General features: G+C 41.2%; 1 protein-coding gene across 11 annotated transcripts in view; it reads left to right on the top strand.

Annotated features, from left to right (window-relative positions):
- ANKS1B (ankyrin repeat and sterile alpha motif domain containing 1B) overlaps positions 1-15,915 on the top strand; it is a 717,443-nt gene that overhangs the window by 643,649 nt on the left and 57,879 nt on the right. For 4 of the 11 annotated variants that reach the window (XM_034987768.1, XM_034987770.1, XM_034987774.1 and 1 more), the window contains one exon: positions 11,057-11,128. The exons of 4 other annotated variants lie outside the window; for them this stretch is intronic. In XM_034987768.1, coding sequence (XP_034843659.1) covers positions 11,057-11,128 — 72 coding nt within the window. Of the gene's footprint in view, positions 1-11,053; positions 11,129-15,915 lie in introns of all 11 variants that reach the window. 3 more of the 11 variants (XM_034987767.1, XM_034987769.1, XM_034987773.1) reach the window with 1 other exon arrangement.

Below are 15,915 nucleotides of genomic sequence, written 5' to 3' on the forward strand. Positions count from 1 at the left end.
TTCCTTTTCTTTTTCCAATGTAAAAAAAAAAAAAAAAATGAAGACAAGGTTTTTTTAATGTCTAGAGGAAATAGGGCTGACTATGCGGTCCTTTCTCAGTTAATTCCATTTGTAGATGACTGAAGTAATATACCAGTAGGGACTCTTCTAGATACATGCAAGTAACAAAAATCCACCTCAGGGTGTCTTTAAGTTAAAAAGGGCATGTGTTTGAATCATTTCACTGTGAAGTCCAGGTAAACCTGGATCCGGGTGCTCCTATGATGTCTTGCTCTTTGGCTCTTCATGTCTCAACTCTGCTCCCCTCTGGGTTGGCTCTTCTCCCAAACAGGCTCTCTCTATGAGGGAGTTTCAAATCCAGTTTCTATTCAACTTGAAACTACAAGAAAGATGGCTTATCTTTCCAGGAGTTCTCCCCAAAAAGTCCCAGGATTGAGTCCCATTTGTTCAGATCAGCCTGTTCTGGTTCACTTACCTGTCCAGAGCTAATTATAAAAGAGGGTGTGTGTGTGTGTGTGTGCGTGCGCCCGCGCGTTATTTTTTGTGAGGCACAAGTAAAGGAGTAGTTATCAAAGTATTTTACAAACTCTAAAGTTATATGTTTGGGTTGTTTTATTAGAAAGTATCATTATTTTGAGAAAACTTCTACAGTATGCTTTTTCAATTAACAACTGGGAATAAATGCAATGCAAAGTAAAGCTCATAATATTTAACTGTGTTTTACAAAACTATTTCTGTTTTCCAGCTCCTAAGCCCAAACTAATACCTCTCCACTGATATGGAAACGATAGTTCTTAGGAGTTCGAATACTCCAAGGAGTTCCTATCTGTGTTGTAACCCAGTTAGCATTGGAGCTCTTTGGAAAGGACTTACGGATGAAACCCCTATTTAAATACTTTTAAATACTTTATGAGTTAGCATACATCAAAATCTATCATTATATTTTACATTTAAACAAATTTTTTTCTCTTACAGTGAAGTGTATGTTGGCTATGTAGTAACAAGGCCTGACTCTTCCTTCATCATCTTAAAATTCCCTGTAATAAGGACTCTGTAAATACTTGTTGACCAGATTACTTTACACAAGGTTATAGGCACCACAAAGCCACAGGTTTCTAGGACCCCAGATTAGACACAAATTGGGATGGTCTCAAATCTTCTAGAAAAACTATCTGGAACAGAAGCATATCCCCTGCCCAGTAGATCTGGTAAGTTAGCTCAACACCATTATTGTCAGAGGCAGCACTGATTAATATGACTTATAGTACAACTTATAATGTATAATTAATACAACCCTCAAAGCATGGAGAATTTATGTTGCTTACCCAAGACCACACAGGTTGTAAGAAGTCGAGGCAGGGTTTGGACCCAAGCAGTCAAGCTTCCCACCCTGTGTTTTAACCATGTGTTGATACACCTGCACTGTCTCTATCCAAACGGGGTCCCGGCAGACACAACACATTCTACAAGTTCTAGAACCCCAAAAGTCTTTAGTGCAATGTTTTGAGTCCTGTGACAAACTATTAATAATATCTAACGTTTTATGAAAAGGCAAGATTAGAGAATTGAACCTCCAAGGTAGCATGGATAAACTTTGTCAAGAAAATCCTTTGCTCTTGACATCCATTTTCTCATTCTTTACAAATCAGGAGCAGCAAACAATTGCTTCATGTAAACAATTATGAAATGGCGTGACCCCTTTTCTATAGGGGTCTCCAATGAGGTTTGAATGCAGCATCACAAAAATTTGCAGTAACTTTTGTTAATGACTAGAAGATTCTTCTGTGCTTCTGCTAAAGAAAAGCAGAGAATCTTAGGATGGGAAGGGCCCAGAAAATGTATCTAGTCCTGTGACTTAATGCAGCACTGCTTCTAATACATCCTTAATAGACAGCTACAAGTTTCTGCCTACCTTTGTCACTGGGAAGGTGACCCCAACTTTGTGAAGCAGTCCCATCACCGTTGGAAAAGTTCTAACTGATAGGACTGTTGCCTTATGCTGAATTGATATAAGCCTTCCTAAAACTACTACATAGTTAGTTTGGAAAACATGAAGAATAAAACTGCTCCCTTTTACTGAGAATAGTTCTTTAAGACTAAAGAGAATTTGATGCCTTCCCCTCACTCCTTGCCAATATCATTCTGAGAAGTGGGATGTGGACCCCACAGCATCCTCATTCCCCAGCTCTGGGCACATCTGCTTTGTTGATGCTCATGCTTAACATCAGTAACATCTTGTTAACTCCTACTGAGCTTTTCTTCATGAAAATGTCCCAGCCTTTACCAATGGCCATGGGCCATGCCTCCCTCCTCAGCCCTCAGCCTTGGGGTGTGTGTGTGTGTGTGTGTGTGTGTGTGTGTGTGTTTAACCTTAATGCAGGATCTTACATTTACATTATTCCTTTCCAGCTTTCCAGCAAAAACAGTTTTATCAAGTTGTTTACCCAATAATCCCAGTCTATCAATGTCTTGTTAAAGCTTGGTCAACACTCAGTTTATCAGTGATCCTCCCCAATTATGTCATGTGCTAATTTAAAACGCTTATTCAAACAAGCATGTCTTTCAAGTAATTTCTCCAATGTGGTGATTTCAGTGTTGAACAGACAGAAATGAGGAAGAAACTGCAGTCTTCTGCCAGAGACCTCTTGGGTTGGCATCATTTAAGATCATCATTCAACTAGACCTCATTTTTCCATATTTTCCACACTCATAATATGGGGAAATAATGGGGTCTCAACATCGGTGAATGAATGGCCTTGTCCAATACCCTTTTTTTACCAGAGGCAGGAAGCAATGTTGAGCATCTAGCTAATAAATGGGTTTAAATAAAGAAAATGACAGCTTCAGTTTGCAAGAAAGGAACATAATGTATAAAAAGATGTTAAAGGCAAAGAGCAGTATTACTCTGCAAAATCCGGTTCCTTTGCAACAATTCGTGATAAAAAAGCTGATCGCTGCTTTTCTGAATGAGTTATTAATATTTCTGCTTCTTAGGTGTTCTGAAAAATGTATCAGTAATGGTGGCATCCAAAGTTTGAGGTAGAACAAGTAAAACAGCCCCTATTGCAATAAATAGCATGATCCCAATTGACTTAAATTCCCTGCAAGACGCAGGGAAACTGGGGAGCTGTACATTACGATCTCAATTGCACAGTGTTCCTTTTTTCTCTCTGCTTTCCTTTTTCTGAAGAGATCTCATAAATAATTGTGTATTGTCATTTAGGGCTACAACTATCATATTAGGGAATGCAGGTTATATATGATCTCTGCAAATGAATAACAGAAATCACCTAGCCTGTACGTTCTCTCCTACCTTGGTAGCTGAGGGCTTATTTTATGTGCTGTCATTACCAGAATCAGTTGGGAGGGAGGAAGGCAGGAAGGAGGGAGGGAAAGAGAGAAACCTGTAAATTTGGGCAAGCAACAGGAATTTATCATCAGTATCTGTATCATGCCAATGGACTTAGGATGGGACCAATAGTGGTATTTAGTTCTTCCCACTTTTGCTAGATTAATGAATGCTGATGCCATCAACAGTGGGTCACACAGAGAGAACTGTTGGCCTGACTCTTCACTTCCAGGGGAAGGTCACAATCACAAAGGTTTGATAGGACTGCTCTTCAGGGAGGTGGAGAAATGACAGGAAACAGCATCTTCTTGAGTCCAGCATTCCCTGCAAATGAAATAGTCTGAAACTTTTCTTAAAAGGGTCAGTGGCAAACATATAAATAAATAAAAATTTAAACAAAAACCAAAAACCCTGAACTTGAGACAATCTAGTGTAGTTGAAAAGAAGAATCCCATACAGTTGTTTGAGGGCTGTGTGCAAATCGCAGAGCTCACAGGAGGGGAGAGGAGGATCATTCCTGAATCCATGGCAGGGAGATGGCAGTGACCCTAGGCTGGCCCGCAGCTTCTGGGCAACTCAGGAGAAACCAAGGGTTTTGATCTTCTGATTTCCAGGCAGTATTTCTGTGAGTGCCCATGGAAGAAGAGGCTGTCACTGCTGGAAGAAAAGATGCAGAGGTGTTGGGTGCATTAATCCTTGCCTGAACCAAGTCTCTTTGACTCCCATCTTTTGACAGATCTCATTTTAGTCTCTGCTCAAGGAGCCGCTGAGTCCGCTGGCTGCTGACCAAGCCTTCCTTTGTTAGGGTGCCCTTTCTTCTTTTGCTTTTGAAGCTGTTTTGTTCACTCTTCAAGTTTGTTTTTGTTTTATTTTAGAAGCGCTGTCATCCAAGAGAAGGAATGGATTTCATTATACCTTTAGCATTCAACCCTGAACCTTTCCTGTTTCTTGTTGGATTCTTTCTGGTCAATTTTCGAACACCCCGAAGTGTGAAAAAATTTTGACAATATAAGGGAGAAACGGAGAAAAAGACAATTTTTTTTCAGGGCTAGAACAAGGCAGAAAATTTCATCTTGGTAGAATCTGACCGGGGGACTCTATTCATATATGTTTCTTTATTAAACTAGCTACACAGTGTTGGCAGACTCCTGGAAGGTTTTCAGAGCCTAATTGGTGTTAGTGAGTAGATGGAGCTCTTGTCAGCTTGCTCCATTCCAAGACCCACCATCAGCCTCTGAATCCCAGTTTACTACTGGTCCTGATGGTGGAAAAGGGATTGTGTCCGTAGCAACGTGCATTCCATAGACAGCCACTCTGTGACCCATGCCTTGTGCTCAAAAGATGCAGTAACTATCTTGAAATGATGTCATGGTGCCAGGGAGACAGATTCCTATGTTCTAAACCTTTTTTAAATATTCAACTTCTGCTTAAAAGAATAATCCTTTTACAGTGTGGAAAATATAGACTGAATTTGGACATAATATGCTGGATGTTCAGGGAGGGCTTCTCTGAGATGGTGACATTGGAGTAGAGCCTGCAGGAAATGGGGGAGCTAGTCCCGCAGTAGCTGGAGGAAGAACATTTCAGGCAGAAGGGGAGACAAATGCAGAGGCTTGAAGTGGGAATGTCCAGAACCAAGTAAGCAAGAAGAATAGTAGGAGAGGAGGGCAGAGAGATGAGGCTGGGGCTGGGTGCCAGAGGATGGAGATGCTCGCAGGCCATCGTCAGGACTCTGGATCTTCCTGTGGGTTCAGTGGAACAGAGTGGCATGATGCAGCTTTCATTTCAAACAGATCATGTTGGCTGTTGTATTGAGAATAAGCACTAAGGGGACAAGGTTGAAAGCAGCGAGACCAGTTTGCAAGCTAATGGAATAATCCACGTGAGAAAAGGTAGTGGCTTGGACCAGGCAGTGATAGGAGGGTGAGAAGACTTTAGAAGTAGACTCAGCAGGATTTGCTGCTAGATTGGATGAGAAATGTGAGCAAAAGGATGTGGCTGGAAGAAGGGGTTGCTGTTCACTGAGACAAAAAGTCTTATGGGGAAGGTGAGGTAAACAGGAGCTTGGTTTGGGCATTTAATTTAAGGTTAAGATGCCTATTAATCATCAAAGTAGGGCAGCATCAAGAGGACAGCTGGGCATCCGAGTGTGAAGCTCAGGGGAGAGGTCTAGACTGGAGATACAAATCTGAGAGTCAGAACTGGGTGACACCACCTAATGTAGCCAGAGAAGGGAAAGGAATCGAGGACTGATGCTCCAGGGATCAGAAGATGACCACTTATAGGAACCAGCAAAGGAGGCCAAGAAATGGAAGGAGTGATCAAGTGTCAGAGGTCAAGGAAAATGAAGCGTCAGATTTGGCAGAGTGAAGGGTATAGAGAAAAGCAGTTTCTGTAGAATGGGCTCAAGTGAGGACAGGAAAAGAGAACATGGAGAAAGCACAGGCACCTCTTGGGGCATTTTGCTTCTTAAAGAAGAACAGAAATTGAGTAGGAGCTCAAGAAGGATGTTGGGTCAAGGGAAGGAATCCATTTGCTTTTTTTCTTTTTTAATTTTTTTTTAATTATGTTATGTTAATCACCATACATTACATCATTACTTTTTGATGTAGTGTTCCATGATTCATTGTTTGCATATAACACCCAGTGCTCCATACAGAACGTGCCCTCTTTAATGCTTTTAGCAGAAGATGTTATAGCACTGTTTGAGAATGCTCCAGTAAAGAGGGGGAAAATGGATGAGGAAGAAGAGAGAATATATCATAAACTACTGGAATGCTACCAGTTGAGCAGAAAAGAAGCCTACCTTTAGAAAGAAAACCTTGAAGATATAAGTACTATGCTTTACATTTTGTCATTAGATTGGAATGCAGATGTGTTGTATTTTCTGAACTGAATTCCTGGTAACCTGAGGTACATGATGGTGACAAGAACGAGACGTGTGTTGTATTTTAAGAAAACATTTCCAGAGTCAGGAGAGAGGTCTGAACTAAAGATAACATGATATGCCTTTGCTTCATCAAAGAAATCCACATTCAATTATTGACTATATCTTGGTTATAAAACTATATCTTTCCTTAATCCCCATTTATTTGGATTTCATGGTAATTCAGGTTCAGATAAACTAAGTTAGCCTGAGAAATAAGCAAATGAAATTTGCAGAGGGATATTTAACATCCTTTTATAGAATTGTTTCCAGGCTCTGTACAAGGAGCCCTTTAACGCATAGGTATACTAATTACAAATGTTCCTTCTCTCTTCAACAAAGTGAGCAGCCCTTTGTCAACCTTTATCAGGAAAAAATGAGAACCATTCTAACAAGAAGTCTGCAAGGTTAGTTTCTGGTGCCTTTACCAGAAATGTGTCAGCAGTGACATCACTGACTAAAAGCACACGTGGCGATAACAAAGCAGACCAACTACAAATGATAATGAATAGTAGTAATTAATGTTCCTGTCGTGCTTTACTCTTTGTCAAGAAACTTTGAACACATTCTACTGTTCCATTGATTCAGCAAACATGCTTGATGGCCTTTTGTGTTCGAGGTGCTAGAAGTTTAGCTGTGAAAAAGTTCCCTCTCTTATGAAGCTTAACATGAGCTGCAGAACAACCTGACAAAATAAGTAGGTCAAGTACTATTATTATTCTTTACAGATGAGGACATTCTAAAGCTTAATTAAAACTTAGATTTAAATCACTACCATTCTAGGAATTTGGGGTCCCGATGAAATCTTATCACCAGTATTTTCTTTCTCAGAACTGTTCAGAACTCAGCACTTCAATACAAGTTGTACCGTGAAATATTATCTTCATAAATATAATGAAATTCTGTGATGGAAACTCTTTTGCATTAAAAAAAAAACCTCATTCCAGTACTCAGTCTAATAACCATGTGTCTAGAAGAGCCATTTTATCTTATGAAAACACCAGTTACAGCTAATCCACCTAGAGTAACTGCTCTTTGAGCCTGATAAATTATTTACTGCCAAAAGAATTACTGTGGTATCTGAAATATATCAGCATTTTCTTCAACAACCTCCACAACTAAAACACAACTGCCTTTATTTTCAACTCTTTTTTAAAAATCTGACTTTTTACCCTTTGCGTTGAGTCAATTAATTGTTGGAATTTATAGAAGTGTTATTGTTTTCTAAGTTTAAGACACACCTTATAAATGAAAATAGTTATTGTAACATCTTTCAAATGTATATAAGCCAAATACAAACTCTCTTCAGTGTATGTGACTAGAGGTAGAGTTTTTTTCTTCATTGAGAAAAATTTTATGAGATTTAAAAAAATAAACTAAGTGATGTACGAGACCCTCTCTTCCCTCCTTAACTCTCTGGTAACTTTCTCTGACTGTTGGAAGATAAGATTCGTGTAACAAGACATTAAGTGGGAAATTTCCTGTAGGAACTAAGTACAGAGTATTCTCAAGAGAAAGTTGCCAATAATGGAGTCAGCTACCCTGTTCAGGATTGACCAGGAGGTGGTGAAACCAGGCACCATCAGCTGCCTGTGTGGACAGGCAGAAGACTGGTGTTGGGGAAGGGCAGAGAACTGTCTGAGCCACTGAGGAGAGCGCATGGGCGAAGAGAGAGGTGTCCCCATGCACTTAGAGCCTACTCTGGAAGAGCTCTAAGAGGAAGTCTCATGCAGAGTGGGGGAACCTGCCAGAAGGGGAAACGGGCATCTCATTCCACAGTCAGACTTCTGATAGGCAGATGCACCAACCTGAGCTGAAGAAGAGAGAACTGGAGGGACATGTCCTGGCAGAGAGGGGAGTGGTCACAGAGCAGCCTACCCTGCAGAGCCAGGCTGTATGTATGTGTGATGTGGGCGGGTGTGCAGGAGGAGTCTGGGTTATACCCTCTCCCCTGTGTCCCGTACAACGGGTGAGCATGGGCTCTAGGAGGGCTGAGTAGAGGTTGGAGGAAGTCAGGCTTGGGACATATTTCTCACATCAGGAACTGTGCAGTGGGGACTCCATCCATCCCTACAGAGCCCTCCAAAGATCTCACACAGAAACGCAGTAGAACCTGTGTGGGGCAGGATGGTTGCACCCCCTACAAGAGGACACCGGAGGCCATTACTCCGGTGGAGCATTACTCTAGGAAGCAGTGCAAGCTGTCAGAGAATTCAGCCATAGCCGGATAAGAAAAGACCCCTTTGTCCTTCTCCTGTACTCCCCTCTCCAACAAAGGGCATGAAGGAGGTAGAGCTTGGGGTGGGGGATATCCACGATTGACCATACCACCCCACTCCTCCCTACTCCTAGTGGAAGAAGGAAGGCGAAGAGGACCGAGTACAAATCAAGCGTCTTGTAACCACCATGGGATTTTTAAGCCTCAAGCCTGGCTTGTGGGGAGGGAGGGCAAGGTCTGAATCAGATGATACTGGGGTTTTTTTACAAGATGGATTCTTAGTGACTCAGAGTGACCAGGAAGTTACGAGGTCTGCCCCAAGTGTCAAGTGGCCTGGTGCCCATCAGGGAGGGGAGATGGGGCTGGCCCTTTTGGGAGTAACGAGTGGAAAACAATAAACCTTTCGGGTATTTGACGCCTAGTGGAGTTGAGACTGTTCCTTGAACTTACCACTTACATGTACACTTGTTCCAGGGTCGGTAAAACCAGTTCCATGTAACTGGAGCCTGCCTTTGCCTCCTTTGCCTTCCCGTGAGGTCAGTACCATGCTGACACCCCTTCCCAGCCATCCCAGCAGGCCGACACGTGTGACACTCTCGTGTCACCTGAGCAAGCCACTTACCCTTTCTGAATGTCAGTGTCTTCATCTGTCAAATGACAAGTGGTTCCTGGGTTACTTCTAGCATTAAGAGTCTGTGGAAGTTGGGGCTCCTAGGTGGCTCGGTCGCTTAAGTGGCCGACTCTCGATTTCGGCTCAGGTCGTGGTCTCAGGCTGGTGAGATCGAGCCCCACATCAGGCTCTGCAGTCAGTGGGGAGTCTGCTTGAGATTTTCACTCCCTCTCCCACTGCCCCCCCACTCTCCCTCTCTCTGTCTCTCTCAGATAAAGAAATAATTTTTTTTTTTTAAAGTCTGTGAAAATTGTGAAAGAATGAGCTCAGAAATGTGGATGAGAGTACTGGAAATATGAAAGGTATCCTCCTGCTTGTCTGTTTGTGCCAGTTAAGATGGTCATCCCACCAAAGCATGGAGTTGGTATATTTAAATCAGGTGGCAGCTATTGTAGACAAGGCTGGAGGTTTAATGGGCACAAGACTTAACTTGCTAGAGATTGAGTTTTTGAAAGGTAGGAAGAGGAAGATCCCCTGTGGAGAGAATACCAGGAAGTCTAGGGAGGGAACTGAGAGTAGCAGAGCCGGTTTAAGTGGGAGGTGGTTGCAGTTGCCTTCGGCCAGACCCCAAGGATCTTACTTCCTTAAGGGAATGCCAGTTACCTAACAATCTGTCCCCAGCAAGCCATCCAGATGACAGAAGGGATGGAAAGCAAAGATGTCTGGGGGAGAGGGGGGAATGCCACCGTCACTGGACAGAGAGATGTTAAATTTCTGGTGAGCGTTTCTGGGAGGGTGAAGGTAGGGAAAACATTTAGCCAGGGATAAGTTTCTTTTCCATAATTCATTTGCTGATGCAATTGTTCTTTGCCGGGCTTCTAAACCATATTGTGGTTATGTTCTTATCTCCTTCCTGCATGATCTTTGTACGGCCTGCTTGTGAATTCTGGGGATGTTCACAGTGCTTACTGAGTAAGTTTAGGCATGCTGCCATTTTCTGTGATTCAATTTCATGATGTCTTTTAGAATGATGGAATTCAGGAAAAGAACTCTATAAAGATCAAGCCAGGAACCTCTTCGGTTTATTTGGTGGTTTCTGCTGTAACTCCTAGGAGGGGGGATTAGCTTGGCATTTGGTTCTAAGCAAGCAAACATTATTGCCTTTTAATAATTGTTAATTCTTAGCTTGTTAATGGTGTGGTGGAGAGTCAGGATGATGGAGCTGAGCTGACTCATTATAGGCTCCCCACTGCTATTCCCCAAAGTGTCTGCTTCAGTAACAGACCCTGGCTTCCTGACCCCAACCCCTCCCTGCCCTAGTTTCCTTCCTGCCACCTCCCCCGCCACTCCCTTCCACTGCCGAGTGGCCAAATGATGCTTCCCCCCTTGTCAACCACAGTTCTGCCCTTGAGAACTCTGGAGGGAGAAGGATCTTCTAGGTTTATCAAATGGAGGAATGACTAAGTCAGGAAAGTCATTTTATTGCATTGTTTGCTTTTGGTCATTGAAGATAAGAAAACAAAAATATGTATTCTGCACTAAAGGCTTTTTCCCATCTCTCTTGAACTCCATGAAAATATTTATCCTCTGAAATGAACGATGTGAAGAGGGAAGGTATTTCCGTTGTCTTTGGCAAATGTAAAACACAGTTTGCTTTTTCCAAGATGTGAATTTATTGGTAATCTCCCTTGATATAAAACTAATGTCTAAATGGTCTTTTTTCTTTCCCAGCCAACCCAAAATGCTTTTAAGCAAAAGAATGAGTTGGAAGCCAATTATTAAACCTGGGCATCCTGAAACATTTTTTGAGTGTGTGTGTGTGTGTGTGTGTGTTTAAGAAATGTGATTCTTTGCTTTTTATTATTTCCCTCCTTCCCCTCCTTGATGCTACCTTGGTAGCTGCCATGTTCTAAATATTGACAAGATGAGATAGTTTTCTGTTTATATCAGCAGTCGTCTGTCTGTGAGATATGGACGAATCAGAACGCTGGATTTCCTTTCTCAGCCATCCATCAGGTTCATAATGTAAGGTTACAAATGGTTATTTTCTTTCCTGAACTTGCGCTATGTAATGTGTTGCAAAGTGTTGTCAGTAGCTGCAGGTACTGTGTCCTGGCAATGCAGACGATCTGTGATGTCTAATGACTCCTGAGATCTTGTCTCTGATACTTCATTCACTGTGCCTTGTGACCAGTTGACGTGCAAACATTGTCCTAAAATGAGAAACATACCTGGTTTTTAAAGTCTGCAGTTAAAATCTGTTTCATGTGAGTTTTGGCTTTCATCCCAGGTGTCTGTGTTAACTTGCTTTTACAGGAAGAAGGAAAAGGGTAAATTGATATATATATATATACACATGTATATATCAGTGTTATTCTTCCCCATCTTGTACTTCCCCATGTCCATGGGCTAGTCAACCCATCCTGTCCAAAAGTTCTCAAAGGTTCATGTGCTTCATTCACTTGTGAGAAATATTTGAGTCTGATTTGCATGGTAGTCTGTATCCATTTTACGCGAGCGTGGGAGTGGTATGGCCGGAAGCGGCATCGTTACAGCTACAGAGTGGTTCTCAGCCTTTTTCCACTGGACAATACTGAATTGATCTTTGGAATGTGCGTGAAATCGTGACCCATTTTACTCTGAGCTGTGTAATATTCAAATGTTCACAGCTTACCTCTGCACACTTAAAAAAAAAAAAAAATTTTGTTTGGGAAGTAGACATTTTAATGTTTGGTCTTTTCTGTTTTGTATTTTAAATACAATCCTATTTTCATATCCTGTTAAATTTTTCCCATCGGATAGCCTGCTGCCTGAGAGGTTGAGGCATTTGGTTGAGAATCACTAAGGAGAGCTCTCGGGGCGGCATGTGAAGGGCCTACTTTCAGGGTGCCACGTCAGGCACACCCCTCCTGTGCATGGGACTTCTGGCTCTTGGGCTCGTGGGGTCTGTACATTGCCTGGTACTGATGCTCTAGTGACCCAGCAGTCCCTCCTGAACCCGTAAATGCTAACCAGTGCTTTTTCATGTTCAGAAGTGGCCATCTCTGCTCTTTATCATCCAAAGGAACAAATTTAGTATAACCAGCTGCATTTGACCAAACTAGCATTCTTGATTCTGGAAGATTTTTTAAAGACCTGCTGTAGCATCCTGCTTCCGTGTGTATGTGAATGTTTGTAGGAGGCCCTTCCTTACATTCACACCCAAACCCATGCCTACATATTTATAAGCGTAGAGCTCTATGGAGCATTCTTCAAAGCCTCAGAGATAACAGAAGATAAATGTAATCACATACATCTTATGGAAGTTTGGGTAGCTCATCTCTGATCGATATTTGTCAGAATTCTTGAAAGTGAAGCCTTAACCTAACAATCGTCATTTAAAATCATTTTCGTTTTTCATTAAGTGTTCTGAAGAAATAGAGAATAATGTTTATTAATATTCAGATCTAAATTTATAAGCAGGTAGGTGGAAACAGTTCCTAGTAGAAAAGATTTAAAAGCTGCTATTTAAAAAAATCAATTAAATCCTAATTTTAAAAAAATCTAAAGAATTAATACAAGGCTTGGAAAATACCATACCTTTCTGTTCATGTTAGGAAGCTAAGTCATAATTCTGGCTTTTAATTATTTACTGACATCCTTAGGAAATGTTTTTCTCAAGAAGAAAATAAGGATATAGACGATGTTCCCTTCATATGCACAGAGAGCATAGAAAATATGTAGTATCTTCAATTTCCATGTTTGGAGGAGAGAACTCTGCAATACGATGTTTTTGCATTTGCCTTATGTATCTGGTGCATATGAATGAAAAGTCACGCAGCTTTAGCACCTTTTGGAATAAAGGAAAGCTGCATTTTAGGCTCTGCCATCCAGTAAAAACCTATCTGTAGACTTTTGTGAATTTTTTCCTGGGCTATAACTAAATTCAGTTAGTGGTTTTATACTTTTCAGCTGGTGGGATAAAAGACATTTGATTTAATTGCATCATATTAAGTATGGCCCCACCGTAGCCCTTCACACTCGGCCACACTGTGCATGCCGAGTTGGCAGTTGGTAAATACCTATTCAACAGAATCAATTTTCCATTTAAAGCTCTAATCTCAAATTATATTATTTCTTCATATTCAAAGTTTAATTTTTATTTGAGCTGGAAAGGATACTTAATGATGTCCATTTTCCTTTGTTTCATTGATAATATCCTAAAGGAAATACATACATACATACCGCATAAATGAGGTTTTAAGCCATGACCAAATTCTTGGAATATTAAAATCACTCAATACATGAACATAAAGAAAATGTTTAAGTATTTTAAGTGCTCTAAAAAAGTAGCCTGAAGACATTTAGTAAGAGTGCCTTGAATCATTGAATTTCTCTTCTATAATTACTTAAGCATTTTAAAGAGTACTGCCAGTCAGTAATAGTTTAAAATAGAATTTTACCCCAACCTTTTCCTGTTTTGTTATTCTATTTAAATATAATTGCATCACTGTTACCTATGTTTAGATCTACTGTTTATTAAGGATAAGGTTTAACTATAAACCATTCTTTGAGGCAAAAGACTTTTTAGGTCTGTTTGATTTTTTCATATTTAACAAAATTTTTTTAAACTGGTAAATTATTAAATTAACTTTGTTAATTTACCTGGAGAACTAATTTTATTAATTTGCCTGAGGAAATACAGGTACCATCTCGATAAGAGTGTACTATTTTACAAGACCTAACGATGGGCCTCCCAGTTTGGAGTTATTTTATAGCTAAGATAGAAACCCCAATTTACCTTTTGGTTTCTCTCACCAGTCCCTACAGTGTACTGCCCTACCCACTTCCTCCGTAGTTCCTTCCTGCTGCAGTCCAGCCTCCAGGATGGGTGAGCCCTAAGGCACCCTTATTCTCTCAACTCTTGTTTTTACTGTTGGTGGACCAGTTGAAGCTATAACCCACCCTAAGACCTAGGCCGTACCTCCCCCTGGCAGAAGGGTGTCACCAAATCTGTCCATTCTCATAAAACTAACTCCAGAGAGAGGACTCAACACCTGCAGGTGGAGTCATATAAATATTCTTTGGTCTAAAGTTAAACACAATAAGAATAAGCTGATGAATTTCTAGGAAGCAAATACATTTATTTTTTTATAACTTCAATCTTAAGAACACTTTGCCCTCCTTTGAAAATGAACGTCTGGAAATGGGCCCTAAATATGACAAAACTCAGTTCCTATTTCCAGAAAGATAGATTCAGTCCCTATCTAGAGAATTTAAAAATGTTTGGACCGGAGCCATGTTTCAAGGCCACAAAGAACATAAAGGAAGGATTGTACTTCTCTTCCCTATACTTTCCTCCCCTCCCACCTAGCGCGTAGGGGAGGCCCAGTGCGATCACTGAATTCAAAGCAGGAGGCTTGTGATTTCTGGACAGAGTGGAGTCCTAGAAGAGCAGATGATGGCGCTGCCTAAACTGAGTTAAATGGATGTGCCACGCGTTTCTTCAAGTGGTTATCAAATAAGAGGCCGGGATGATTTCCAGACCAAGGTGGTATGTGCTGGGGCTTGTTCTTCCCAAAATGGCTGCTACAACTTATGGGGATGATGTGAATATTTGAATCAGCATTTGGCTGTAGTTCTGCTTTACATCTATGGAACTCACATTGAAGTTTAATTATAAAAGTGCCTGAGTTAATTCAACAATTAGGGAATGAGTTTGCATATGATTTGCATGCTTAATGTACTGACCCCCTGAAATGTCCCCATAACCCCAGCTTCATCCCACTCACGCCCACCCCCAGCCCTACCCCCAGCCTTTGCACCGCAACCCAGGGTGCCCCCAGCTCCTGCCATGTCTGTTCAGGCTGCTGTGAGAGCTGCCTGTTGAGCTTGGCCCAGAGATACCTCAGCTAAACTAAGACAGGGCTAACGCGAAGCTCTGACGCTTGGTCTCAGTTGTCACCTCAGCAAACACTGGATCGAAAGGTCTTTTAACGTCAAACAACTCCTCCTTTTGTATCATCCCACGGAGTTGCGTGCAAACATCTGTTGTCCTGTTAACAGTGTCACCCGTGACTTAAATGTACAACACCTGTTTGCTGTGTTGTTGTTGCTTTATCGAGGGAGGGGAAGAAGGTGAATGGGGCGGACTAGAGGATTTGCTGGATTTGGGGAGAGCTTTTTAATTAAGAACTCCTAGCTGCATGTTTTCAGAGTTTTAACTGTAGGTATTATCACTTAAATTACATTCAGCTTAAATTACATTCAGCTTCAAAATAGTACTGAAATCCACATTTTCTACATTTTCAATTTCATACAATTTTTTTTTTTAAGAGCAAATCACAGCCAGTTGAATTAAAAGACTGAGAGATGATACAGACCAGGTGTTTGAAAGAGAAGGAAAAGAAAAGATCATAATAGGCAGCCAGAGGAAAACTTTCTCCTAAAATTAATTGCAGACAGTCTTTTTTTTTTTTTTTACAAAATAAAAGTTATAAAGAGAAAACTCAAGAATGAGTCAGGGATGGGTCATAAGACAGACAAAAATGCTAAAGTAATTATTCCAGGTAAAGTCTTACCAATTTCAACAGACAGGAGATAAGAGAACCAAACCATATGCAAGTAAATTAGCAACTAGAACAAAACTAACACAGAGAGTGGCTTAGACTAGGGCGTGAGGAGCTCGAGGGACTCTGGTAGGTCACGTGCTCCAGTGAGAAGCTAATGAGCTCGCAAGATACTAATTGCGCTACCTGAGTCTGGGAGTGACTCATCTCGAGAAGAGCTTCAGGTTCTCTGCCTCAGTGAAAAGGCCCGTGCAGTCCTGAGGG

The sequence above is a fragment of the Mirounga leonina genome, unplaced genomic scaffold (genome assembly GCF_011800145.1).
Source record: "Mirounga leonina isolate KUSES-001 unplaced genomic scaffold, KU_Mleo_1.0 Mir_418, whole genome shotgun sequence".
Classification (NCBI taxonomy): domain Eukaryota; kingdom Metazoa; phylum Chordata; class Mammalia; order Carnivora; family Phocidae; genus Mirounga; species Mirounga leonina.